The 25922-nt window shown below is 43.8% G+C and overlaps 1 protein-coding gene and 1 pseudogene across 2 annotated transcripts in view; both read left to right on the forward strand.

Annotated features, from left to right (window-relative positions):
* Positions 1 to 4697: 4697 nt before the first annotated feature.
* KCNMB3 (potassium calcium-activated channel subfamily M regulatory beta subunit 3) overlaps positions 4698 to 25922 on the forward strand; it is a 30485-nt gene continuing 9260 nt past the window's right edge. Inside the window, 4 exon segments of the mRNA XM_025376490.1 lie at positions 4698 to 5075; positions 19638 to 19829; positions 25569 to 25649; positions 25651 to 25762. Of these exon segments, the coding sequence (XP_025232275.1) occupies positions 5014 to 5075; positions 19638 to 19829; positions 25569 to 25649; positions 25651 to 25762 (447 nt within the window). The 5' untranslated portion in view covers positions 4698 to 5013.
* LOC112618875 lies at positions 9094 to 11668 on the forward strand (annotated as a pseudogene). Its single transcript, XR_003118133.1, has one exon. The product of XR_003118133.1 is annotated as a leucine-rich repeat flightless-interacting protein 1 pseudogene (transcript).

Genomic DNA, 25922 nt, shown 5'->3' on the forward strand with positions numbered 1-25922 from the left:
ATGGGATATTAAAGCTTTTTGGGCCGGGTGCGGTGGCTCACGCCTGTAATCCCAGCACTTTGGGAGGCCAAGGTGGGCAGATCACAAGGTCAGGAGATCAAGACCATCCTGGCTAATATGGTGAAACCCTGTCTCTACTAAACAAATACAAAAACTTAGCCGGACGTGGTGGTGGGCACCTGTAGTCCCAGCTACTCGGGAGGCTGAGGCAGGAGAATGGTGTGAACCTGGGAGGCAGAGCTTGCAGTGAGCTGAGATCGCGCCACTGCACTCCAGCCTGGGTGACAGAGTGAGACTCTGTCACACATACCAAAAAATAAAATAAAATAAAAATTAAGCACTGGATATAGATTTATTTTTCTATTCTTTGTCTTTTTCTCCTTAGAAAGAGAAACAGAAAAAAAAAACAAAATAAAATAACTTCTAATTGATTAAGAATTCAGGTTATTTGCATTCTTATTAATGGGGGTTATTCTATAACGTTTAGGAATGCATCAAAATTCATGACCAGACATCACTTGCCAAGAATGGGGGCTTCATTAAATCCGGAACAGAATTTATCTAAAAGTGATCAAGACATGCAGACTTATAAAAAGCCATGAACATCCTGTCTGTATAACAACTTGGCCAGCAACACTCCTGGGGCAAAGGACTAAGGCTCTTTCAAGCCTTGACAATAAGACACCTATAAGAATAAGCCCAAGCTCCTCCTGAGCGAGGAGGCCGACTATTGTCAGTAGAAGCATGGACTTTTGAATGTGATCTGTTCTGGAGCCCCAGAACTAGCTTTTGTTACTTTGTGATTTTTGCACAAGTTCCTCAGACTCTCTGATCTTCTGTGTCCTCATCTGCTGAAGGAGCAAAAAGTTCCTACCTCCTCAAGTCCTGTGTCTGAAGGACACTATGTTCCCATAGCACTGAGCACAATCCCTGGCACATGGCTACTTAGGGCACCCAAGTTATCATTATGTGTCTAGGGAAAGTTGGGTTGGGCGTGCAGTGGTTGGATTCTCTTCTTTCTAGGTGAGCGCTGCCTCTCAGCAGCTGATGGGGGAATCCCTGCATTATTGTCACGCCAGAGAGAAGATACCTGCTTCCTGTAAGCAAACTTATGGTTTCATACACTTTATTGGATCTTAAAGGCAGGTCTTTTTTTGTTTTGTTTTGCTTTTTTGAGATGGAGTTTCGCTCTTGTTGCCCAGGCTAGAGTGCAATGGCGGGATCTGATCTTGGCTCACTGCAACCTCCACCTCCTGGGTTCAAGTGATTCTCCTGCCTCAACCTCCCAAGTATCTGGAATGACAGGCATGCGCCACCATGCCCAGCTAATTTTGTAGTTTTAGTAGAGACAGGGTTTCACCATGTTGGTAAGGCTGGTCTCGAACTCCTGACTTCAGGTGATCTACCTGCCTCAGCCTCCCAAAGTGCTGGGATGAGCCACCACGCCCGGCTTATAGGCACATCTTAACAGCACATTAAATCACCTGCTCCAACTCCCACATTGCACAGAGAAATAAGCTGAGTTCCAAGGAGGCAGCATAACCTGAAACTAGAAATGGTTCTTAGGTTCCTAAGCCCAGGCCTCCGAGGCCTATTTCCTGCATAATGTGACCTGATATCTCCCAAAGTATAAATGTAGGGCCACCTGTATTAGGATCATATGAAGGGCTTTTTAAAATGCAAATTCCGTCATCCTAATTGTTTTATCAGAATCTCTAGAGATGGGACCTGGGATCTGTATTTAACAGAGGATCACACTTGAGTTCAAGAACCACTCATGTAGTAGAAAAATTACCTCAACTTACAATATGAAATGTGTCTGTGTCAAGTGCCACCTGGTAAAGACTCGATCACAGTGGATTTCAAACAAGACGAAATATTGAGGGCTGTTGAACTGTCGAAGAATTTCAGCTATTATTTCTATTAGTTTCTACCTCACTATCCATCAAATTGTTTGTATGCCAGGATAGGCCCAGTTCTCTGGCTCTTGTGAGCTTGTTTAAGTCAGTGTAGCTCTCTGCTCTTGCAAAAGCCCAAAAAGTGAATTAACATATGTATAGACTTAGAACTGTAACTAGCTCATAAATAGTAGTCATTAGTATTATCACTCAGAGCAGGAAAAGCACCTGCACAGAGGTGATGCTGGTTTTTCTGATGTGAGCCTAGTTCAGGCAGTCAGGTGCCCATTTGATTAGCAAGATGGCTGGAGATAATAATCAAGGTAAAGGAAAGATCCCATCGAATGCTTCAGAAGTTTGTGGCACAGATCGTACTTCCTTGTTGCTTGTTTTCCTGCAAAGAGAATGTAAGATCAGATGTGACTTTACTTTTGACAGTTTGAATTCTTGCTCACGTCGGCAAAAATTCCCCATATTGGAATGACTGTCCAGTTAGGGGTTTATTTATTCTCCTATGCACAAATATAGATAGTCACGCAAAGAACAGGCTGTTGTATAATTTTAGGTTGTTGTCAATGATTTGTGCATCTCTAAATTGGAAAACACAGGCATAGTTTTCATGAACATGGAGAATTTCAGCTACAAAAGAATTTTTAGCCATAATAGGTATTGTATATTTAATTGAGAGAACGTGAAAAAGAATGAGGAAGTATTTTCTCCAGTATGGTGAAAGGCAAAGAGGGTTCTTTTTTTTCCCTTAAGTAAAGCATCTACTAAATGCAAAAGAAATGATTGTGGACTCTGGAACCTGGAACCCATGATGCCAGCATTTTGCAGTAATAGCCTCTTTCATATATAGATCTCATAACAGTTTGTAGACACTAAGTTTTTCCATGCTCCTGCAACTCACACTGGATTTTTATTTACTTCCTTTTTGCTCTGGAAAAGCAGGGCAGGAAGTTTTTAAAGGGTTCCTTGCAGTTACAAAGCTAGAATTTGAACCCAGTGTCAAAGCCTCTGGGTCAGATTGAGAAGGGGCCCATGTTGTGAGCTTGACAGTTAATTCATGGTTGCTGTTTTATGGAGCAGGAAATGATCCTTAGTGACTCAGAGGAAGAAGTAAGCTGAGGGAGGGTCCGGGAGACCAGAGGTACAGTGCCTGGCATCTCTTATCTCTGCATTCTAAGTGGCTTAGCCTTGCTGTGTTCCTGAATGCACACATTGGGGTTGCAACTGACACCGACCACTTTAGGTTATTCTTGAGAGAGAGGCTATGAGTCTTGAATGCAGTACGTGTGTGTAGGGGGCTTGGCTTTCAGGCCAAGAGTGGAGTGAGTGTGGTGTTTGGCGGACAGAAAGGCCAGTTGGTTATCAAGTGAAGGAGCGCTAGGGAAAAAGTTCAAAGGGCAAAAAGCTATGTTGCTCCTTCTCACTTATTGTCCATGAGTATTTTCTTTTAAATGGAACCAGAATCATAAGGTAAGAATGACCATGAGGCTCTGGTAAAGGCAGGTGCAAGTTTTGTGTGACAGCAGTCTCATGGACTAAAAAATGATCATATTTCTGAGGTTGAATTAAATACATAAAAGCAGCAGCAAATCACACACTTCTTCAAAGAGAGTTACCAAGTTGCAGGGGAAATTTATTAGCACATCTAAGTCTGAAAAGGAAAAGCTATCTCATATATATGAGGTTAAGTTGGAAGAAGGAGGCAGAAGGAAGAAATTCCAGTTGTTACCTTTTTTTAAATTCCAAATTGCATCTGTTCACTAAAAACAAATATTTTGGACTGGGTGCAGTGGCTTACACCTATAATCCTAGCACTTTGGGAGGCTGAGGCAGGCAGATCACTTGAGGTCAGGAGTTCGAGACCAGCCTGGTCAACATGGTGAAACCTTGTCTTTACTAAAAATATAAAAATTAGCTAGTTGTGGTGGCACATGCCTGTAATCCCAGCTACTCGGGAGGCTGAGGCAGGAGAATAGCTTGAACCCAGGAGGTAGAGGTTGCAGTAAGCCGAGACTGAGCCACTGCACTCCAGCCTGGATGACAGAGGGAGACTCCATCTCAAGAAAACCCAAAAAAATATTTTATAAGATAGAAATAGAAAAATAATACAAATGAAAAATGTATTAAGTATATATTTTTATTAAGCAATATTAAAATGGCTGCAAGTAAGAGTTTATATAGCTATATGTACATGGATATTTATAGATAAGATTATGCTTACATTCTTGCCCACACCATCTTGGAAGACGTTAAGATAATATCGCCTTGACTGAAAAACATACAGCAAATGTGGTCTATTTGGCATTCTATCATCCACATCTACAGGTGCCTGTAGCAATGTGAGGTACAATAATATAATGGTAATTGATGTTCCTAATTTGGGAGTGTGGAAAGATCTTCGAATGTCTTTTAGGTCATCAGAGAAAGATAAAATAATATTTGATATAGCTTTTTTCAATTTGGGATAGTTTTAATGGCGAGTTATTTTATGGCCCTGTATCGTGAAAAATTGGGAAATCACATACGGTTTAAAAGCGAATTCTCTCAGTTGGAACATGCCATTAACTAGAAAACCCATTATTTCAGCTTGCACTCTAACAGACAATACGTGGAAAAGGAAACGCGGCCAGGGCAAAACATTTCCTCTTCTTATAAACCTTGAACTGAGTATGTCCCTCACCAATTATAGAGTGTCCCTTGGGCCTCAGAACTTTCCACAAGCGTTGAGGTCTCTGTGGCGATGCTCCCGGCTGCCGAAGCGGAAACACAGGTGATAAGGTGGCGGCAAGCACAGGGTAAAGAGAGAGAAGGAGCTTTGGCTGCAGCAAATCACGCAGGTCCTTCTTGATCGTCTAGAACTGACGGCTCCGCCTTGCCAGGAGTCTGCAGAACCACGCGGCTGGCCTCCCCGGAGTTACCCCCTCTCCAGGAAGGCGCGGCAGGCGGCAGCGCCGGAGGCTCGGGGCTTCTCATGGCTGCAGCCGCGCTGGGGGCTGGGGGCTCCCGCTGGGACTCGGCTTCCGTGGATGCCTAAGCTTCATCTTTCCCGCGCCCGCAGGGGCATGACTCAGGTGAAAGGAGGTCATTTCCTCAGGCCCCTGGCCTCATGCCGCCCTTCAGCATCCCCGTGCAAATCACACTCCTGGGCAGCCGGAGGCGCCAGGGGAGGTAAGTTACCTCCAGAAGCTCGGCCGGTAGTGGGAATCGGGCTGAATAAGCAATTGGAAGAAGAGGGGACATCTCGAGCTTGGGGAGTGAGTGTTTCCTTGTTCTCTGAGGATGCCCACTTGCCATGCCTCCCAGGGTACCCAGGAGGCTTCCCCAGCAGCACTCACATCACGGGGCTGCAGCCTTTCCTGTTGGCTCTGTCCTCCAGGTTGCCAGTTCTTGGAGACTGGAGACCTTTGAAACTCACCTGTGGCTCCCCAGCACTAGATCATAGCCTAGCCCATAGTTGGTGCTCAATAATTGTATCTTGGTTGAATGAGGAATGAAGAAATTACACCAGCATTCGGTCCCATTGGTGAAGCCTTGGAGTCATAGCCCTTGGATTCAAACCCAGCTCACCACTTAATCAGCCATATGATTGGGCAAGTCACTTAACTTCTGTTTGCCTCATCTCCTTATCTGTGAAATGCAGATAGTAAGAGCTCCTGCGTGCCTCAGCACAGTATACCACATCCTCTCTAAACTATACTGTTATACCACATATATGCTCTACACCTCTCTAAACTCTAGCCTTTTAGCTATTGTTATTACCCACCCTACTCTTCTCCTTAAACGGGAAAGTAAGAGATTATCTTCAGGACCCATTTTCTCCCCAGTGAAATGCAAACCAGAGGAGCTAAAAGCCTCTAGTGAGCTGCACCCCTTTTGCCTGCCCCAGGATTGGGGCATGGGGCAGTCAATGTGGGAACCAAAAATGGAGAGAAGAGTGATGCCTGAGGGTGTTGGACAAATGGGATATTAAAATCTTTTGGGCTGGGTGCGGTGGCTCACACCTGTAATCCCAGCACTTTGGGAGGCCGAGGTGAGTGGATCACCTGAGGTCAGGAGTTTGAGACCAGCCTGGCCAACATGGTGAAACCCCATCTCTACTAAAAGTACAAAAATTAACTGGGCATGGTGGTGGCGCGCCTGTAATCCCAGCTACTCAGGAGGCTGAGGCTGAATAATTGCTTGAACCCGGGAGGCAGAGGTTGCCGTGAGCAGAGGTCGTGCCATTGCACTCCAGCCTGGGTGACAAGAGCCAAACTCTGTCTCAAACAAACAAGCAAAAATTTTTTGGGAGGGGTACATTTCACAGCCAGGTTCACTCACTGTCTGGAAATATGTATGATTTATTATTGGCTCTAGTGGAGTTGGGAGCTGAGAATTGGAAAACATTAAAGATGATAATGGTCATCATGTTACTCACTTCCATTATCATTTAACTGCACTCAGGGGTGTTTGAGAGACTGCATGAGGAGAGTGAGATACAGGAGTTTGGATAGGATGGGGGTTCAGGGAGGAAGGACCAGACAGACTACAGAGGAAAGAAAGGCGTTCTTCTCTGCTAGACCTGAACCAATTCTTTTGTGAACAGACAATTATAATGAATCACTGTATGGCAAAAGATCAAATACAAACATGCAAGCAAATAACTTTTAGTGTCCCATTTGTCACACAATTAACTAGATATAAAGGCAGTTGTGTTGTCATCAAAGCAACCTAGTATATCCCATTTTCATTTCTGAAATGCACAACTGAATTATTGCTATTTCCTCTTGCTGAACTTGATGAACTATGTTGACTTAACCTTATATGCTGTTTCAAAATAAGTTGTTAAATAATGTTGTAATTAAAAAATAGAAGAGTAAAAATAATTACCAAGGGTCTCCTCTGTAACCAAAACAAATTACAGGGAAATACTAATATAATGTACTTCATGTTTAGGAATTCATTTCACATACATCAGTGAAATGAATGTTAGATGAATTACGAAGTTTTGATGAGCCACAGCATCTTTCTAAGGAATACTTCTTGCACAAGTTTCAGTGCTGGAGGGAGAGGTTGCTGGCTTCTGTGGGGATCACACCCAGGTGAGTGTGTTCAGGCTGTTTGTAATTGAGTTTGCCTCAGGCTAAGCCAGAAGCTGCCTGAGCTATGTGTCCTACTTGGGCTGGGTGGGAAAGTCAGTCCTACCTGCAGTGAAGAAACAGAAAGTGGTAGATATTGCCTTGATTATGAATAAAACAGCTCAAGGTAATACACTGGTTAGAAGTGGACATGTATTACTGGCAGAAAAAGGAATCAGTATGCTTTTTATCCATCTTCTGACTAGAAAGCAAACTAAATCATACCTAAGTGCTTTGAGGTCCTCGAATGAAAGATGCTTGTAAATACAACAAAGTTAATTACAAGGCTGTTTATGGTCTGAGAAAACTGGAAACAATCTAATAATATTCAATAATAAGGAAAGGGTTAAGGAAAATGGTATATCTAATTAATGGAACATTATGTAGCCAATAGGATTACAAAGAATTGTTAATGACATGTGAAAGTGCTTATTATGTTAAGTGAAAAAGATAAGATTAACAAAAAGAATCTCAAATCATATCTAATGTGATCTCATTCTGTTTAAAATAATATAGGCAGGGAGCGGTGGATTATGCCTATAATCCCAGCACTTTGGGAGGCCGAGGCAGGTGGATCACTTGAAGTCAAGATTTTGAGACCAGCCTAGCCGACATGGTGAAACCCCATTTCTACTAAAAATAATTAGCTGGGCTTGGTAGCAGGCACCTGCAATCCCAGCTACTCGGGAGGCTGAGGCAGGAGCATTGCTTGAACCCGGGAAGCAGAGGTTGTAGTGAGCTGAGGTCACGCCACTGCACTCCAGCGTAGATGACAGATGAGACTCCATCTCAAAGAAAAAAAAACCAGAAAACAAAACAAAACAAAAAAACCCAGAAAACAAAAACCTAATATAGAGCATGAGGTGATTAACGCAGCAACCAAGTGCACAATACTTACCTTTAAGTGTTAGAACTGTGGGTGAGTTTTTGTTCTCTTCTCTATGGTTTTTGGATTTTTCAAGTTTCATACAATGAGCATATAAAAATATATCACTTTCATGAATCATTTGATATTTGTTGAGGAATTCTTTGTGGCTAAGTTTGTAGTCAGGTCTCATAAATGTTCCATACATGCTTGAGAATAATATATATTCTATAGGAGTCAGTGTTCTATATTTATCATTTAGATAAAACTTGTTAATTGATTTACTTAAATCTATTACCCTACTGATTTGTTCAGGTCGAGCTATCTAAATTACTGAGGGAGTGTATAAAAGTACCTCATAATCTGATAGTGGATTTTGTCTATTTATTTCTTGTAGTTTGATCAGTGAAACAATGCTATTAAGGTACATACAAATTAGCATTGTTATATCTTCCGTGTGAATTGAACCTTTGATCAGTGTTAAAACCCTGATACTTAAATTTCTAGTAAAGCTTTTAATTCTTAGCATTCATGTTTGCTTTCTGTTACATTTTGCCCATAAATTTCACCCTTTATGTATCTGTGTTTTAGATGTATCTTTTGTAAAAACATACATATAGTCCTCCATTTACAGTGGGATTACATCCTGAAAAATCCGTCATAAGTTGAAAATACTGGAAGTTGAAAACTTAAGAGTATTATCTATTTACCCTCATGATTGTGTGGCAGACTGGGAACTGTGGCTGGCTGCCACTGCCCAGCATCTCAAGGGAGTAGGGTACTGCATATCGCTAGTCCAGGAAATAATGCAAATTCAAAATTTGAGGTACAGTTTCTACTGAATGCCTATTGCTTTCACACCACAGTAAAGTAAAAAAATTGCAAGTGGGCGGCGGGGCGGCGCCGGTCATGGGGCCAGCGGAGGCGCCCGAGCTCGGCTTCCCCGGTGCCCTTCCACCCCCGGCCGGCTCAGCCCGCGGCCACCTGCGCCCCGCCCCTGCTGGCCGATTCCAAGCCCGAGCCCAGTCTCGCGAGCCGCTCCCCGGCAGGCTGGCCCCTGGCCGCGGAAGCGCGAGCGTTCACTTCGCGGCGAGTGGCCCCGTCTACGCGGACAGAGCGCGCGCCCCCAGGCCCGGCCCGCGAGGGGCTCCCGGCGGGGTCCCCGAGAGTTTCCCGCTGGGTGGAGCTGGCCGAGCCCAGCAGGATGACCAGCCCTGCAGCCGCGCAGAGCCAGGAGATCGACTGTTTGAGACCGGAAGCGCAGAGGCTGGCGGAGGCCCGGCTCGCCCGGGCAGAGGCTCGTGAGATCCGCATGAAGGAGCTGGAGGGGCAGCAGAAGGAGGTAGAAGAGGGACCAGAAAAAGATTTTACTGAGAAGGGGTCTGGTAACATGCCAGGCCTGTCTGCAGCCACGCTGGCCTCTCTAGTTGGGAGTTCCTCTCGGAGAGGCAGCTGGAGACACCTCCATCTCCATCCACACTAAGGCGTCCATCAGGGAAATAAAGAACTCCCTAGCAGAAATTAAAGAGAAATATAAGAAGGCTATGGTTTCCAATGCTCAGCTAGACAATGAAAAGACAAATTTCATGTACCGGGTTGATACCTTGAAAGATACGTTGCTGGAGCTTGAAGAACAGCTGACTGAATCTAGGCAGCAGTACAAAGAGAAAAAGAATTTGAAAGGGAAAAACATGCCCACAGTATACTGCAATTTCAGTTTGCTGAAGTCAAGGAGGCCCTGAAGCAAAGAGAGGAAATGCTCGAGAAACATGGAATAATCCTAAAATCAGAAATAGCTACCAATGGAGAGACTTCCAACACTCTCAATAATGTTGGATACCAAGGTCCTACCAAGATGACGAAAGAAGGGTTAAATGCCCTCAAGTCGACAGGGGATGGGACCCTAGGAAGAGCCAGTGAAGTGGAGGTGAAAAATGAAATCGTGGCGAATGTGGGGAAAAGAGAAATCTTGCACAATACTGAGAAAGAATAACACACAGAGGACATAGTGAAGGACTGTGTGGACATAGAGGTATTCCCTGCTGGTGAGAATACCGAGGACCAGAAATCCTCTGAAGACACTGCCCCATTCCTAGGAACCTTAGCAGGAGCTACCTATGAGGGACAGGTTCAAAGCCAAATTCTTGAGAGCGTTTCTCTCCCTGAAAACACAGCACAGGTTGAGTCAAATGAGGTCATGGGTGCACCAGATGACGGGACCAGAACTCCCCTTGAGCCATCGAACTGTTGGAGTGACTTAGATGGTGGGAGCCACATAGAGAATGTGGGAAAGTCAATGGTGACTCAGGTTGGAGAGCAGGCAGGCACAGTGGCCTCGTGCCCTTTAAAGCATAGTGATGACACAGTTTATCATGATGACAGATGTACGGTAGAGGTCCCCCAGAGTTAGAGACAAGCACAGGGTATAGTTTAGATAAAGAATTCACCAACCAGGAAGTAGCTGAGCCCAAGGAGTTTCCAGTGTGTGGTACAGAAGTAGGTAGGGATCACAACGAAGAAGAGGGTGAAGAAACAGAATTAAGGGATGAGAAACCAATCAAGACAGAAGTTCCTGGTTCTCCAGCAGGAACTGAGAGCAATGGTCAGGAAGCGACAGGTCCAAGTACAGTAGACACTCAAAGTAAACTCTTCGATATGAAAGAGTCCGGCGAAGAAAAGACTGACCAAAAGGGAGACGCATTGGACTTATCGCAGAAGACAAAGAACAAGAGAAAGAAAAACAAGAAGAAAAAATCCCCAGTACCCGTAGAAACCCTTAAAGAATACAGATTTAAACGAAATTAAGGAAGAGCAGATAAAGTCTACTGACAAAGTCAGCAGTGGAAGCCCAAAATGAGGTGACTGAAAATCCAAAATAGAAAATTGCAGCAGAAAGCAGTGAAAATGTTGATTGTCCGGAGAATCCTAAAATTAAGTTGGACGGAAAACTTGACCAAGAAGGCGATGATGTAAAAGCTGCAGCTGAGGAGGTACTAGCTGATGGAGACACATTAGATTTTGAGGATGTCACAGTTCAGTCATCAGGCCCGAGGGCTGGTGGTGAAGAATCAGATGAAAGTGTTGCAAAAGATAATGCCAAAATAGATGGTGCCACTCAAAGCAGTCCTGTAGAACTGGAGAGCGAAGACACAGATTGCTGCACGCTGCCCAAAAATGAAAGTCCCTCACAGGACATTAGTGATGCCTGTGAAGCAGAAAGTACAGAGAGGTGTGGGAAGTCAGGACATCCAAGTCAGACCGTCAGGAAAGCTTTAGACAGCAATAGCCTAGAAAACGATGACTTGGCACCAGGAGGAGAGCCGGGGGACTTCAATCCCCAGAAAGCAGAGAAGATACCAGAGGAGGGAACGAGAAGGGCAAAGGCAAAGAAGACTGTACCATCTCCTAAGCTGAGGCAGGCGGCAGGCATGGTGCACAGGAAGTCTGAGCGTGAGGCGCTCTTTTCTCTCCACTGCCAATGTAAGTAGAATGTTCTAAATTCACAGAGGTGCACTGTATGCCAATTACCAGGTGATCTACTGCTTTAAGTTATAGACTGTTACTTGTAGATTTCCATGTAATCATTGAGGTTATCACCCAGATTAGAAAGACATATTTGTTATTAGTGTGCGTTCTAATTGAGAGTATTCCAATAGTATCAAACAATAATGTCTACTGTTTATAGTCCACTTAATAAAAATAGAAGCATTTACCTTTTGCCTTAGGCTGATAGGAATATGGATATTCTTGACCAAATATATCAGCATCTAAGTGAAATGACCAAACAGCATTCTTAGATTTCTGTATTATGAATATAATTGATATTTAAATTAATGTCTTTTTCACATATGTGTACTTTCATATTTGATTTTAAAATGTACATTATAACTTGTAAGGTATTTTATTTAAAGGAGATAGCCAAATAGCAAATAGGTCACTGAATAAGATTTGCACCTTAGAACAATAATCATTTTAAGGATAACAAGTAAACGTCTGAAAGCACGAGGGACTTTATTTGCCTTCACCCTCATATAAGTCTTTGATTTTGAACGAATGCTTTTGGGTCTCATTGTTGATGATACCTGAATTTACTTTGTAGGAGATTTTAACTTCATGCTGATGATGTATCGAATTCATTTTATACGAAGATTTGAAGATTTTTTCTGGAAGTGATATATGTCAAATTACATTTCCTACTGCAGTATTTGAGCGGGGACAGTCATTTTTTTAAATGTTTTTAGCTGGGCATGGAGGCTCACACCTGTAATGTCAGCACGTTGGGAGGCCGAGGTGGGTGGATCACCTGAGGTCAGGAGTTTCAGGCCAGCCTGGCCAACATGGTGAAACCCTGTCTCCACTAAAAATACAAAAAATTGGCCGTGCGTGCTGGTGGGCGCCTGTAATCCCAGCCACTCCGGAGGCTGAGGCACGCTTGAACCCATGGGGCGGAGACTGCAGTCAGCTGAGACCGAGCCATTGTACTCTAGCCTGGACAACAAGAGCGAAACTCTAAAAAAAAAAAAAAACACACACACACACACACAAAACAATGTTTTCACGCCTGTAACCCTAGCACATTGGGAAGCCACGGTGGGAGGATCACTTGAGGCCAGGAGTTCAAGGCTGCAGTGAGCTATGATTGCACCACTGTACTCTAGCCTGGGAGATAGAGTGAGACCCTGTCTCTAAAAAAAAAAAGAAAAGATTTTGAACCTTAAAATTACTTCTCTCTGTTTGAATTTCTAATCATCATTCACAAGAGCAGTAAAAAAAAGGTTACTTGTTCTTGTGCAAACTACTAATTAGACTATAGTAGGATATTTTGAAGAGCTGAATCACTTTTGGTATTTTGGTATAAATATTTTCTTTTGTTATTTCCCAGTATATTCTTATTGGAAAATTGTTTTGATCTGCCTGAAGAAAATACCTGTTTTCTATATAAAGACACATTTAAAAAATAATTGTAAAGTTAGATATAATTGGAAAATATAAAATCACAAAGGAATGTACCTTATGAATGTTGTTGACATTTTATAAACTTATGTGGATTCATATTACTGTTACAAGACAGAATTGAATGCAAAAAGACCAAAACCTCAACAAAATTTGAGGAAAATGTGTAATGTAATTGAAATAAAAACATTTTATAATTGTAAAAAAAAAAAATTGCAAGTGGAACCATCTTAAGTTGGGGAACCACCTATATATATTTAAATCTAGTCTGACAATCTTTATATTTGAAAAAAATTTTTTTGGAGACAGGGTCTTACCTGTCACCGAGGCTGGAGTGCGGTAGCACAATCATAGTATATCTGGAATTGGTGGGTTCTCAGTCTCGCTGACTTCAAAAATGAAGCCGCAGACCTACGTGGTGAGTGTTACAGTTCTTAAAGATGGTGTGTCTGGATTTTGCTCTTTCTGATGTTCAGCCATGTTCAGAGTTTCTTCCTTCTCGTTGGTTCATAGTCTCACTAGCTTCAGGAGTGAAGCTGCAGACCTTTATAGTGAGTGTTACAGCTCTTAAGGTGGTGTGTCTGGAGTTATTCATCCCTCCCAGTGGGTTCGCGGTCTTGCTGGCGTGAAACTATAGACCTTTGCGGTGTTACACCTAATAAACGCAGTGCGGACCCAAAGAGTAAGCAGCAGCAACATTTATTGCAAAGAGCAAAAGGACAAACCTTCCACAGCATGGAAGGAGACTCCAGCAGATTGCCACTGCTGGCTTGGGAGGCCTGCTTTTATTCCCTTATATGACCCCACCCACATTCTGCTGATTGGTCCATTTTACAGAAAGCTGATTGGTTGGTTTTATAGAGAGCTGATTGGTCCATTTTGACAGAGTGTTGATTGGTGCGTTTACAATCCCTGAGCTAGACACAGAGTGCTGATTGGTGCATTTACAATCCTTTAGCTAGACATAAAAGTTCTCCAAGTCCCCAACATATTAGCTAGACACAGAGCACTGATTGGTGCCTTTACAAACCTTGAGCTAGACACGGAGTGCTGATTGGTGTGTTTACAAACCTTGAGCTAGACACAGATTGCTGATTGGTGCATTTACAATCCTTCAGCTAGACACAAAAGTTCTCCACCTCCCCACTAGATTAGCTAGACACAGAGCACTGACTGGTGTGTTTATAAACCTTCAGCTAGACACAGAGTGCTGATTGGTGCATATACAATCCTCCAGCTAGACATAAAAGTTCTTCAAGTACCCACCCAGATGACTTTGCCTAGTGGATCCCGTGCCAGGACCATGGGCAGAGTCACCCGCTAGTCCTGCCCCACACGACTGCACTCTTCAGCCCTTGGGCAGTGGATGGGATGGGGCACCACAGAGCAGGGGGTGGCGCCCGTCGGAGAGGCTCGGTAGCGCTGGAACCCACTGCCTGGGGGTTCAGGCATGGCGAGCTGCAGGTCCTGAACCCTGCCCCACCAGGAGGCGGTTGAGGCCCGGTGAGAATTGGAGCGCAGCAGGCAGGCAGTGTTGGGGGACCCGGCGCCCCCTCCACAGCTGCTGGCCCGGGTCCTAAGCCCCTCACTGCCCGTGGCCAGTGGCGCTGGCCAGCTGCAACGAGTGCGGGGCCTCCTGAGCCTGCACCAACCTGGAACTTGTGCCAATCTGGAACTCGTGCTGGCCCAGGAGCGCTTGGCAGCCCCAGTTCCTGCCCACACCTTTCCTTCAGCACCTCCGCACAAGCAGAGGGAGCTGGCTTGGGCCTCTGCCAGCCCAGAGAGGGGCTCCCACAGTGCAGCAGCAGGCTGAAGGGTTCCTCATGCGTGGGCAGAGTGAACGTCCTGGCCTGAGGAGGTGCTGAGAGCGAATGAGGGCTGCTAGCACATTGTCACCTCTCAACAGCTTACTGCAGCCTCAAACACCTGGGCTCAAGGAATCCTCCTGGCTCAGCCTCCTGAATAGCTAGGACTGTAAGTGTGCTGCTACAACTGGATGGTGTTTTAATTTTTATTGTGTAGAGACAGGGTCTCGCTATGTTGCCCAGGCTGGTCTCGAACTCCTGGGTTCAAGTGATCCTCTGTTCAAGTGATCCTCCCACCTTGGTTTCCCAAAGTGTTAGGACTATAGGCATGAGCCACCACAGCCAGCCCTAATCTCTATCTTTTAACTGGATCATTTACTCCATTTAGTTTTATAGTAATTACTGATATACTGATGCAATAACATTCTATCATGTTATTTTGTGCTATTTGTCCTGACTTTTTCATGAGTTTTTCCCTCTTCTTTATTGCCTTCTTTTGGATTGATTTCTTCCCCTTCCCTTCTTTGTTTCTCTACTAGTTTGGAATTTCTGGAGTGTCACCTAAAAGAGTAGAGAAAGGTGATATTTCTATGTAGCATGCATATTTGAACTTTTCAACATGAAATTAATGTCTTTATCTTTCCCCATGGAAAAATTACCACTGCTACCCCCTCTAAATTATATCCTCTTGTCATGTATTTATCTTTTCTTTTAACCCCACAAGACATAATAGTAATAGGATAATTACAATTATTATTACTTTATAGAATTAATATCTTTTTTTTTTTCCTTTGAGATGAAGTCTTACTCTGTTGCCCAGGCTGGAGTGCAGTGGCACGATCTCAGCTCACTGCAACATCCACCTCCTGGGTTCAAGTAATTCTCCCACCATAGCCTCCCGAGTAGCTGGGATTACAGGTGCCCGCCACTACACCTGGCTAATTTTTGTGTTTTTAGTAGAGACAGGGCTTTGCCATGTTGGCCAGGCTCATCTCAAACCCCTGACCTCAGGTGATCCACCTGCCTCAGCCTCTGAAAGTGCTGGGATTATAGGCGTGAGCCACCACGCCTGGCTGTTGTGTTTTATGATTTTTAAATGAGTGGATATACTCCTTGGACATTTATATACTTTTTTTGTTTTTGTTTTTGAGACAGAGTCTCGCTCTTTTGCTAGGCTGGAGTGCAGTGGCGTGATCTTGGCTCACTGCAACCTCCGACTCCTTGTTTAAGTGATTCTCCTGCTGCAGCAGCTAGAATTACAGGCACATGCCACCACATCCAGCTAATTTTTTGTATTTTTAGTAGAGATGGGGTTTCTCACCATGTGGGCCAGGATGGTCTCAATCTCCTGACCTCATGATTCGCCCACCTCGGCCTCCAAAAGTGCTGAGATTACAGGCGTGAGCCATTGCACCTGGCCTATAGAATTATTTTAAGGCCTAAGTTAAAGGTGTGTGCCTACAGAGAACATATGTATTTAAATTTGCCAGTTTGCAGAGGGCACCATGTACTTAAACAACATTACACGAAATTCTTAGTTTGAGATTGTTGTATTACCCAGGTAGTACGAATTCAGGCTGTAAACTCCCTTGAGGATCACCTTGAGGATTATCTAAAATTTCAGGGGAGATTGTAGTTTTCCTCCCTTAGTCAGTGTTAAGGTTTGAGAAAGGCATTTTCCTTGCCATTTCCTATGGAGTGGTGCAGTGGGAGTTAAGGGGGAGGGGCTATTTCCAGTTCAACCTGACACTGACTTTTAAGTCCTTTGGGGTTCCAGCTCTAGTTGGATGGTATGTTAAACTGCATACCTCGGATAGACCTTGGACATTGTCTCCTGTCCCCGTGACCCTAAAAACGGTGAAACAAAAGCTCAAGTTCACCAAGTTCCGCAAATGCCCTCAAGTTAAAACTTTACTTCTGTCCACCTTCCTCTCTGGGTTCCTACTTTCACATAGTTTTGTCTTTTGAGTATTTCCAATTCTTTTTAAGCTTTGGCCAGAAGTTTTAGTTGTCTGTAGTTACAGTGGGTGTCTAGTGTACCATACCACTGAAACAGAAGCCTGTTACTTTTACAATAATAAAAACATGTCTATGTGATTTTTTTTTAAAATTTTTAATTTATTTATTTACTTTTTTTTTGAGATGGAGTCTCATTCTGTCGCCCAGGCTGGATGGAATGCAGTGGCGCGATCTTGGCTCACTGCAACCTCGGCCTCCCGGGTTCAAGCGATTTTCCTGCCTCAGCCTCCCGAGTAGCTGGGATTACAGACACATGCCACCATGACTGGCTAAATTTTGTATTTTTGGTAGAGACAGGGTTTCACCATTTGGTCAGGCTGGTCTCAAACTCCTGAGCTCAGGTAATCTGCCCACCTTGTCCTCCCAAAGTGCTGGGATTACAAGCGTTGAGCCACTGCGGCCGGCCAAACATATCTATGTTTTAATTTTTTATGATTATTTTATATTATCCCTTCCCCACACATGAAATAACTTCTTTCCAAGTGACTTATGAGGTTGCCAACTTTTCATAAAGCCTTGGAACAAAGTGGGCAGAAAAATTATAAATAAAAAGTCTTGTCTAGGGTACTACAGGTCTGTCTTATTCCTAAATTAGAATCAGGTTATGCCAGTTTTTTATAACATACCATTTATAATTGGGTATGTTAAAGAATGTATGAGAAATCCCATAGTAACCTCATTATAAGCCTCTTTACCCATGGATTCCAAGGATATCTTACAATAAATCTCTGGGATACCTTATGCTACAGAGCAACTAAAGTCCAGCTTTAGAGCACAAGGGAAATGCAGGATATTGGGTCCTGGAAACTACAAAAACCACCAAACTCTGCTTTAGGGCTAAAACTTTCTTTAATCAATCTGTCATATTTATTGATAAACTAGAAAATGTGGCCAGGTACAGTGGCTCACGCCTGTAATCCCAACAGTTTGGGAGGCCAAGATGGGTGGATCACGAGGTCAGGAGATCGAGACCATCCTGGCTAACAGTTTAAACCCATCTCTACTAAAAATACAAAAAATAGCTCCATGTGGTGGCGCGTGCCTGCAATCCCAGCTGCTTGGGAGGCCAAGGCAGGAGAATCGCTGGCACCCGGGAGACGGAGGTTGCAGTGAACTGAGATCACGCCACTGCACTCCAGCCTGGACGACAGAGCGAGACTCCATCTCAAAAAAAAAGTGCAGGTTCAAATTTCATTAAATTTTTTTTCCATGCCCCTTCTCTGCTGGTAGGATGATAGAGGATGAGTAAAATATCAAAGACAACTAAAATTTCCTAAACTAGATCCTCGGCTCCTAAAGAAGTATTAACCATGGAGTGCCGCCATCTTCTGAGGTTGGTGCTTCCCGGTATAGGCTCTTGGAACATTCTGGACTGTCTGACATTCCTCTTACTCGCTTTAGAACCGAAAGATGCTGCTGGGGGAAAAGGGAGCTAGTGAGAGGGAAGGGGAAAGATGTGGGATAGGCATAAACTGTGCTTTTGGGGAAAAAAACCCCAGTAATTTCCTTGATGGAGTTTGTGCTTGGCTTTAAAATGTAGAAAGCTTTTAGGAAGCTTGATAGAGCCTGTGCTTCTACCATTAGTGCTGCATTTATTTGGCTTAAGATTTCATTAACCTTCTTAAAATAGAGATACTTCTGGAACTCAAGTGGCTACTGAGCAGGGAATGGCAAATCAGTGACACTATAAGAAGTGGAGGGATTGTGGCAAACTAGAGAACACACCTTCCACAGGGGCAGCCACTGCTCGGCTGGGCCCGCTGTTCATCTGCAGGGACGTGCATCTTGAGATTATTTCCAAAGTCAGGACTCAGCATTTTTATGAGAAATGTCATGATTTTTAAGGTCTTAACAAGTTATCCCACATTAAAAAATAATAATAAGCCGGGCCGGGCACGGTGGCTCCCGCCTGTAATCCCAACACTTTGGGAGGCTGAGGTGGGTGGATCATGAGGTCAGGCGTTGGAGGCCATTATGGCCAACATGGTATGTCTCTACTTAACACACAACAATTAGCTGGGCGTGGTGGCGGGAGCCTGTAATCCCAGCTCCTTGGGAGGCCGAGGCAGGAGGATTGCTTGAACCTGGGAGGTGGAGGAGGTTGCCGTGAGCAGAGATCATGCCCAGCCTGGGCAACAGTGCGAGGCTCCATCTCAAACACACACACACACACACACACACACACACACACACACGACAGAGAAGGCCAAACAAAGCACATCTGTGGACCGGATGCCTCCATGCCCACCGGTTTGCGACCTTTGTGTTGGGCTCTTCTGTTCACCAGACACCCTGCCCTGCGAGAATGTATCTCATCCTCTGCTGGAGCGGGTTTGCAGGCACAGGGAGGAGGGGGAGAGAAGAAATGCAGGGACACTTATGCAGAACCGTGAGTGGCCAGAGAGGAGAAGGAGGGTGAGTGGAGCAAAGAAGCCATGACAACTTCATAATTCTGAGCGGACTGGGTAGTGGCCAGAAATCCTGGTGGTGGATATGCTGCCTTTCCAACAGGTGAATATGAAAGAACAAGTCAAGCCCTGTTCAGGATGCTGTTAATTCCAGATGTGAACTTTTTGAGTCATTCTTTCCATGTGGAATTCAAAGGAGAATGTAAAAAGAATTTCAGGAGGAAAGTGCAATATCCCTGAAAGGTAACAAAGTTCATAACACTTATTTACATGCAACATTCTCTAGTCATTGATTAAATAGATCACTACAGACTTGCATGAGGCAACATTCCTTAGTCTTATTTGCCACAATATATTTTAAAAAACTTGCTTACACATCACTTTAGCTTATTTAGATGGACTTGTCACCAAGCTCTGAACTGGGATTTCACTGTGTTGCATTCATCCTGTCACGAGACACAGGTGGGCAGCAAATGAGATTATCCCTCCATTCCCCATGGATTGGAAATGTTGCCACTTGTTTATGAGCCCGCTGCAGTATCTCCTTCTCCCTTTTCCCAAAGGACAGCCTTTCCTGCCTCAGGGAAGAAGAGAGAGACAGACTACAGTGATGGAGACCCACTGGATGTGCACAAGAGGCTGTCGTCCAGTGCTGGAGAGGACCGAGCCGTGCTGCTGGGGTTTGCCATGATGGGCTTCTCAGTCCTAATGTTCTTCTTGCTTGGAACAACCATTCTAAAGCCTTTTATGCTCAGGTAAGAAACAGAGGAAGGAAATCTAGAGTTTTCAATTCAGATAAGATCCAGGCACAACGGTAAAGGAGGAGAGGCTGGCTTTGGTTTCTCAATCTGTGACTCTCTGACGTGGTCTAGAAAAAGAAAAACGCAATTCCTCTTCCTCTCTCAGTGCTGGGGGCAGCTGGGTGTGGCGGAAGAGGTGGTGAGAAGGTCAAAGATATTCCCCTGCACTGCCTCCTCCGTTCTCATAATCTATATATACCTCCAAACACGTAATCCACAAATTATAGTTTATTCATTTAGGTCATAAATCCTCACTTAAAATGTTAGTATTCCAGGAGAGAGTTAAACCTTGTATGCAAGCAAAATAAAAGTTTTTTGAGTCTGATTTTTTGAGTTTGACAGTGTCTACCTGGCACATAGTAGTTGCTCAATACATATTCGTTTCCTTCGTTTTCTTTTAATTAGGTTCTTTATTCAGTGCATGTAGTGATACAGTTGACCCTTGAACAACATGGGTTTGAACTTCGAGAATTCACTTATAAATGAATTTTCTTCTGTGTGTGCCACCCCGAGACAGTAAGACCAATCCCTCCTCTTTCTCCTCCTCCTCAGCCTACTCAGCATGAAGAGGATGATGATCCACTTCCATTTAGTGAACAGTAAACATGTTTTCTCTTCCTTATGACTTTTTTCTTCAACTTTTATTTTAAGTTGTGGGGAACACGTGCAGAATGTGCAGGTTTGTTATAAAGGTAAACATGTGCCATGGTGGTTTGCAGCACATATCAACCCATCACCTGGGTATTAAGCCCAGCATGCGTTAGCTATTCTTCCTGATGCTCTCCCTCCCCCTGCCCACTGAGAGGCCCCAGTATGTGTAGCTCCCCGCTATGTGTCCATGTGTTCTTATCATTCAGTTCCCACTAAGTGAGAACATTCAGTGTTCGGTTCTCTGTTTCTGCATTAGTTTGCTGAGAATAATGGCTTCCAGCTTCATTTCATACATGTTCCTGCAAATGACATGATCTTGTTCTTCCTTATGATTTTCTTTTCTTTTCTTTTTTCTGAGACAGAGTCTTGCTCTGTTGCCCGGCTGGAGTGCAGTGGCACGATCTTGGCTCACTGCAACTTCTGCCTCCTGAGTCCAAGCAATTCTCCTGCCTCAGCCTCCTGAGTAGCTGGGACTGCAGGCACCTGCCACCACACCCACTAATTTTTGTATTTTTAGTAGAGATGGGGTTTCATCATGTTGGCCAGGCTGGTCTTGAACTCCTGACCTTGTGATCTGCCTGCCTCGGCCTCCCAAAGTGCCGGGATTACAGGCCTGAGCCACCATGCCTGGCCATGATTTTCTTAATAACATTTTCTTTTCTCTAGCTTATTTATTTATTTTTTTTTAGAGAAGGGGTCTTGCTCTGTCACGCTGGAGTGCAGTGGTATGATCATAGCTCATTGCAGTCTTGAACTCCTGGGCTCAAGCAATCTTCCCATCTCAGCTTCCTGAGTCAGTGGGATTACAGGTATGAGCTACTGTGCCTGGCTATTCTAGCTGATTTTATTGTAAGAATTCAGTATATAACACATATAAACACAACATATGTCTTAATCAACTATTTATTGGTAAAGCTTCCAGTCAACAGTAGGCTATTAGTAGTTAAGGTTTTTTTTTTTTTTTTTTTTGGATGCACAGTCTCACTCTGTCACCCAGGCTGAAGTACAGTGGCGCAATCATGGCTCACTGCAGCCTAGACCTCCTGGGCTCAGGCGATCCTCCTGCCTCAGCCTCCCAAGTAGCTGGGACCACAGGTGTGTGCCACCACACTTGGCTAATTTTTAAAGTATTTGTAGGGATGGGGTCCCCCTATGTTGCCCAGGCTGGTCGTGACCTCCTAGGCTCAAGTCATCCTTCCACCTTCGCCTCCCAAAGTGCTGGAATTATAGGCATGAGCCACCATGCCTGACCAGTAGTTAAGTTTTTGAGGAGTCAAAAGTTACATGCAGATTTTCGACTGCAGGGTTGGGGGTGTGATGTTGGCATCCCTAAACTCTGAATTGTTCAAGGGTCAACTTTAGTTGCTACTTATTAAGTATATGCTGTATGCTCAGTACATACTATATTTTATCCTACTTAAACCTACAGCAGCCCATGATAGAAGTGCTGAGGCTCAGAAAGGCCAAGTAACTTGCCCAGGTTCACATAGCCAGTAAATAATATGCCTGTCATTCTGACGTAAGACTTGCTTCTTAATACCTAAATGAAGTTTGCTGAAATAAGGGGAATAGGGGTTCTGATTAGGGAAGGGGAGGAGCTATTTAATTTTGTAGGATGGCCCATACAACATATGGTACTTTGGGGCCAGGTCAGTTCAGGGTAAAAGGAAGGCAAGGGGTGCTTTTTGGACAGTGCTTTATTTTTGAACAGCCCCCACTTTTGTTTTTGACAGCCAAAGAGCTACAGAAGGCCCAGGGGGAGTAGAAGAGGAAGGCCTAGGAGTTCAGTGAGGGAAAGGGGTCATAAAAAGGAAGAGAGTGGCCTACTTCTGTTATTTATGATTCATCTCCTGCCATTCCTAGGTTACCATTGTTAGGGGAAAGATATAGAGGTCACCATTTACTACAGCGTACAGTGCCACTATTGGAAGAATTCCAGAAGGACCTTCTCTCTGGTATTAGCACCAGGAGAAGTTGTGCTGCTCCTGATCAACCAGCTTACTTTCATTTAATGGACACCAGGAATCTTGTATCTGGTCGTATTTCCTTCATTGCTTTGGCTGCTAGGAAGCCCAGAGGCAAATTTGTAGCTCAGTTCTCATAACTACAAGGGATCTATGGTCTGCAGGTTACATGTTTGTACCTCACTTTTTTTTAAACTTTTTTTTTTTCCCGAGATGGCATCTCACTATGTTGTCCAGGCTAGTCTCAAACTCCTAGGCTCAAGCGATTCTCCTGTCTTGGCTGTACCTCACTTCTGACTTCATTCTGTCTTTTTTTCCTCTTTTTCATTTACTCCTTTTCCCCTCATACTTTATATATATATATCTGCATTACATGTCTATACAATGTGATTGAATGTTTGAATGTATGGGAATGTTGAGTAAATGTGCATGTGTGTGCACAGGCAGATCAGATTATTTTTAAAAATGTGACATATTTGGGAGATGGCTTGAGGGTACCTTCTGCAAGCTGGTACCAAACTGTTGCTCATAATTAAGTTTCACTTTTCTAAGCATTCCTGGAAATTATTTGGTTAAATTAAGTGAGTGCCTAAGAGTGGTGAGTTCTAATCTCTCTCAACTTACGTGTTGTGCCATCTCAGAGAGTAGGTTTGCTCCATAAAGGGTGGTATTAAGTTAAAAAGGCCTGGGTAGCTCATACCTATCCTACTCCCTCAGCCTCTCATCTCTCAGTCAAATGATGAATTTTGTCACAGCTGTAGCCAAATACACACCTGATGCTATTGAAGGAACATGCTCATTTTTGAGCCCTGAATACATCCCTGGTTCCACCTGAAAGGCTCTGACTGGGGCCTTGTGCATAGGACAGCATGTCCTACTCTATTTTGGAGCTTTCTAAAATCTTCAAGGAAAATTCAAATCATACTCAGTTCAGTACTTGGTCAAGATTTAGAGAGCTCAAGTTCTAACAGATAAAAAGGTAACTCTAAATTATTATTTCAAGATGCCTAGTTAAAAGAAGTATATAAATTAATTTAGTGAAAAAGCAGACTAAATTAATTTAGTGAAAAAGCAGTGCTAAATCTATGAAAGAATCTTATTTTCCATTTTTGTATTTTCACTTGCCCAATATTTTTTCTTAGGCCACATCTAGTGATTTTTATACCCCGGACCTTGAGGTTATGTTAAACTGCATGGCGTGTCTCAAGTTTGTTGTATTAATAAGGGAGAATGATTATTTTGGTCAAAGAGATTAATGAGAGTGCATTATGAACCTAGCTAAATATTGCCTTTAAAACATTCTTACTTTTTTTTTTTTTTTTTTTTTGAGAGGGGGTAGGACAGAGTCTGGCTCTGTTGCCCAGGCTGGAGTGCAGTGGCACAATCTTGGCTCACTGCAACCTCTGCCTCCCGGGTTTAAGCAATTCTCCTGCCTCAGCCTCCCGAGTATCTGGGATTACAGGTGCCCGCCACCACACCCATCTAATTTTTGTATTTTCAGTGAAGATGTGGTTTTGCCATGTTGGCCAGGCTAGTCTCAAACTCCTGGCCTCAAGTGATCTGCCCACCTCGGCCTCCCAAAGTGCTGGGATTATAGGCATGAGCCACTGCCTGGCCCTGCTTTTCAAACATTCTGACTTTAGAGCTTGCTAATCTGACTTACTATGTTTAAGGAAGCAGTAAGTAAACACAGGGGTCCCCCTACATGTGAGTGTGAGGGTATATAAAGAGCCGGTCCCATACATTAAATCAAAACATTTCCTCTTCCCCTCGTTTACTTTGTCTTGGACTTGTTTTCAAATTATTTCATACATATACACATGTCCTTTCTTTTCAACATCACCACAAGATCTTCATGGCAGGAATTTTGTTTGTAATTTCTCATAGCACCTAGGATGTTTTGCATATGTAGTACGTGTGAAAATTCTCAAGAAATTTTTTCCAAGTAGAATTTAATTCAGGCCAGGAGTGGTGGCTCACGCCTGTAATCCTAGCACTTTGGGAGGCCAAGGCGGGAGGATCACAAGGTCAGGAATTCAAGACCAGCCTGGCCAATGTGGTGAAACCCCATCTCTACTAAAAATACAAAAAATTAGCTGGGCATGATGGTGCACACCTGTAATCCCAGCTACTCAGGAGGCTGAGGCAGGAGAATCACTTGAAACCAGAAGGTGGAGGTTGCAGTGAGCCGAGATCGTGCCATTCCAGCCTGGGCAACAAGAGCGAAACTCCGTCCCCACCTCCAAAAAAAATATATATATAATTCAGTACAGCACTTACTGAACATCTACTCAGTGAGAGGCATTCTGTTTCATGCTTTGAGGAACACATAGATGAATTGGACGTAGCTCCTGACCTCAAGGAACTTAACTGATAGCAAAAATATTGTAAGTATTCTACGAGAGATTCCACGTATGATTTGCACTTGCCTCTTTGGAAGTAGTGGGTATGTGAAATTGTACCTTGTTGCTAGAAATTGTGTAGGCTATGTTGACCAACGGCCCCGTAGTTGGACTCCTTCCAAAGGCACATTTTCATCAGGACAAGCCAGTGCATCTTGAGATGATGAAGCATGAGAGATGATGAGATTCCTGAGTGTGTGTGAATCTTGGTGGTTACAGTATTATGGTAATGCTAACACTGTTTACACTGTGCTTTTCCAAATACCTGCATCTTAAATACTATTGAATATAAAGATTCCTGGGCCTCAAGTCAGACCTACCAAACTAGAATCTCTGGAATGAAGCGCTGGAATCCACAGTTTAGCAAATTCTTCATTATAACAAACTCACAGGTGATTCTGAAGTTTGAAAACCATTGTTACAGTGAGAAATATGCCAGTAGGATCATCAGAAGTGAGGTGGAACTTGGGACTTTGCAGCTCTTTACCCCAACTCTTTGTCTTCTGTGCTCCCTGATTATTAGGTGCCTGCTGTAAGGATCCTGTGCCACCTCAAAATACACAAATGCCTTGTACACAGATGCCTTGGGCATTGTGTACGTAAGCTCATAACCACACTGAAATGTAGAACGAAATTTTCTAGTAAGTGAAGAACATTTATTTTTTTTCAAATTGAAGTGCTCAGAGAGAAGAATCGACCTGCACTGCCATCCACACAGATATCATGGACCACTGGCTGGACTGTACCTTCACCTGTGGTGTGCCGCGGTCAGGGGAAGTACCCGTGTCTTCAGGTGTTGGTGAACCTCACCCATTCAGGTCAGAAAGCTCTCCTACATTATAATGAAGAGGCTGTCCAGATAAATCCCAAGGTATTGTAAAGTTTAAAGAGTTCTTATGACAGCAACCCTTCCCTGCCAGACTGTCCCTAGCAGGGTACATAAATAACCCAGGGCTGTCTTTAGGGATAGATCTGTTTTTTTTTTTTTAGTAAATATTTTTATAGTGATCAAATCAGGATAAATGAATTTT

The sequence above is a fragment of the Theropithecus gelada genome, chromosome 2, assembly GCF_003255815.1.
Source record: "Theropithecus gelada isolate Dixy chromosome 2, Tgel_1.0, whole genome shotgun sequence".
NCBI lineage: Eukaryota > Metazoa > Chordata > Mammalia > Primates > Cercopithecidae > Theropithecus > Theropithecus gelada.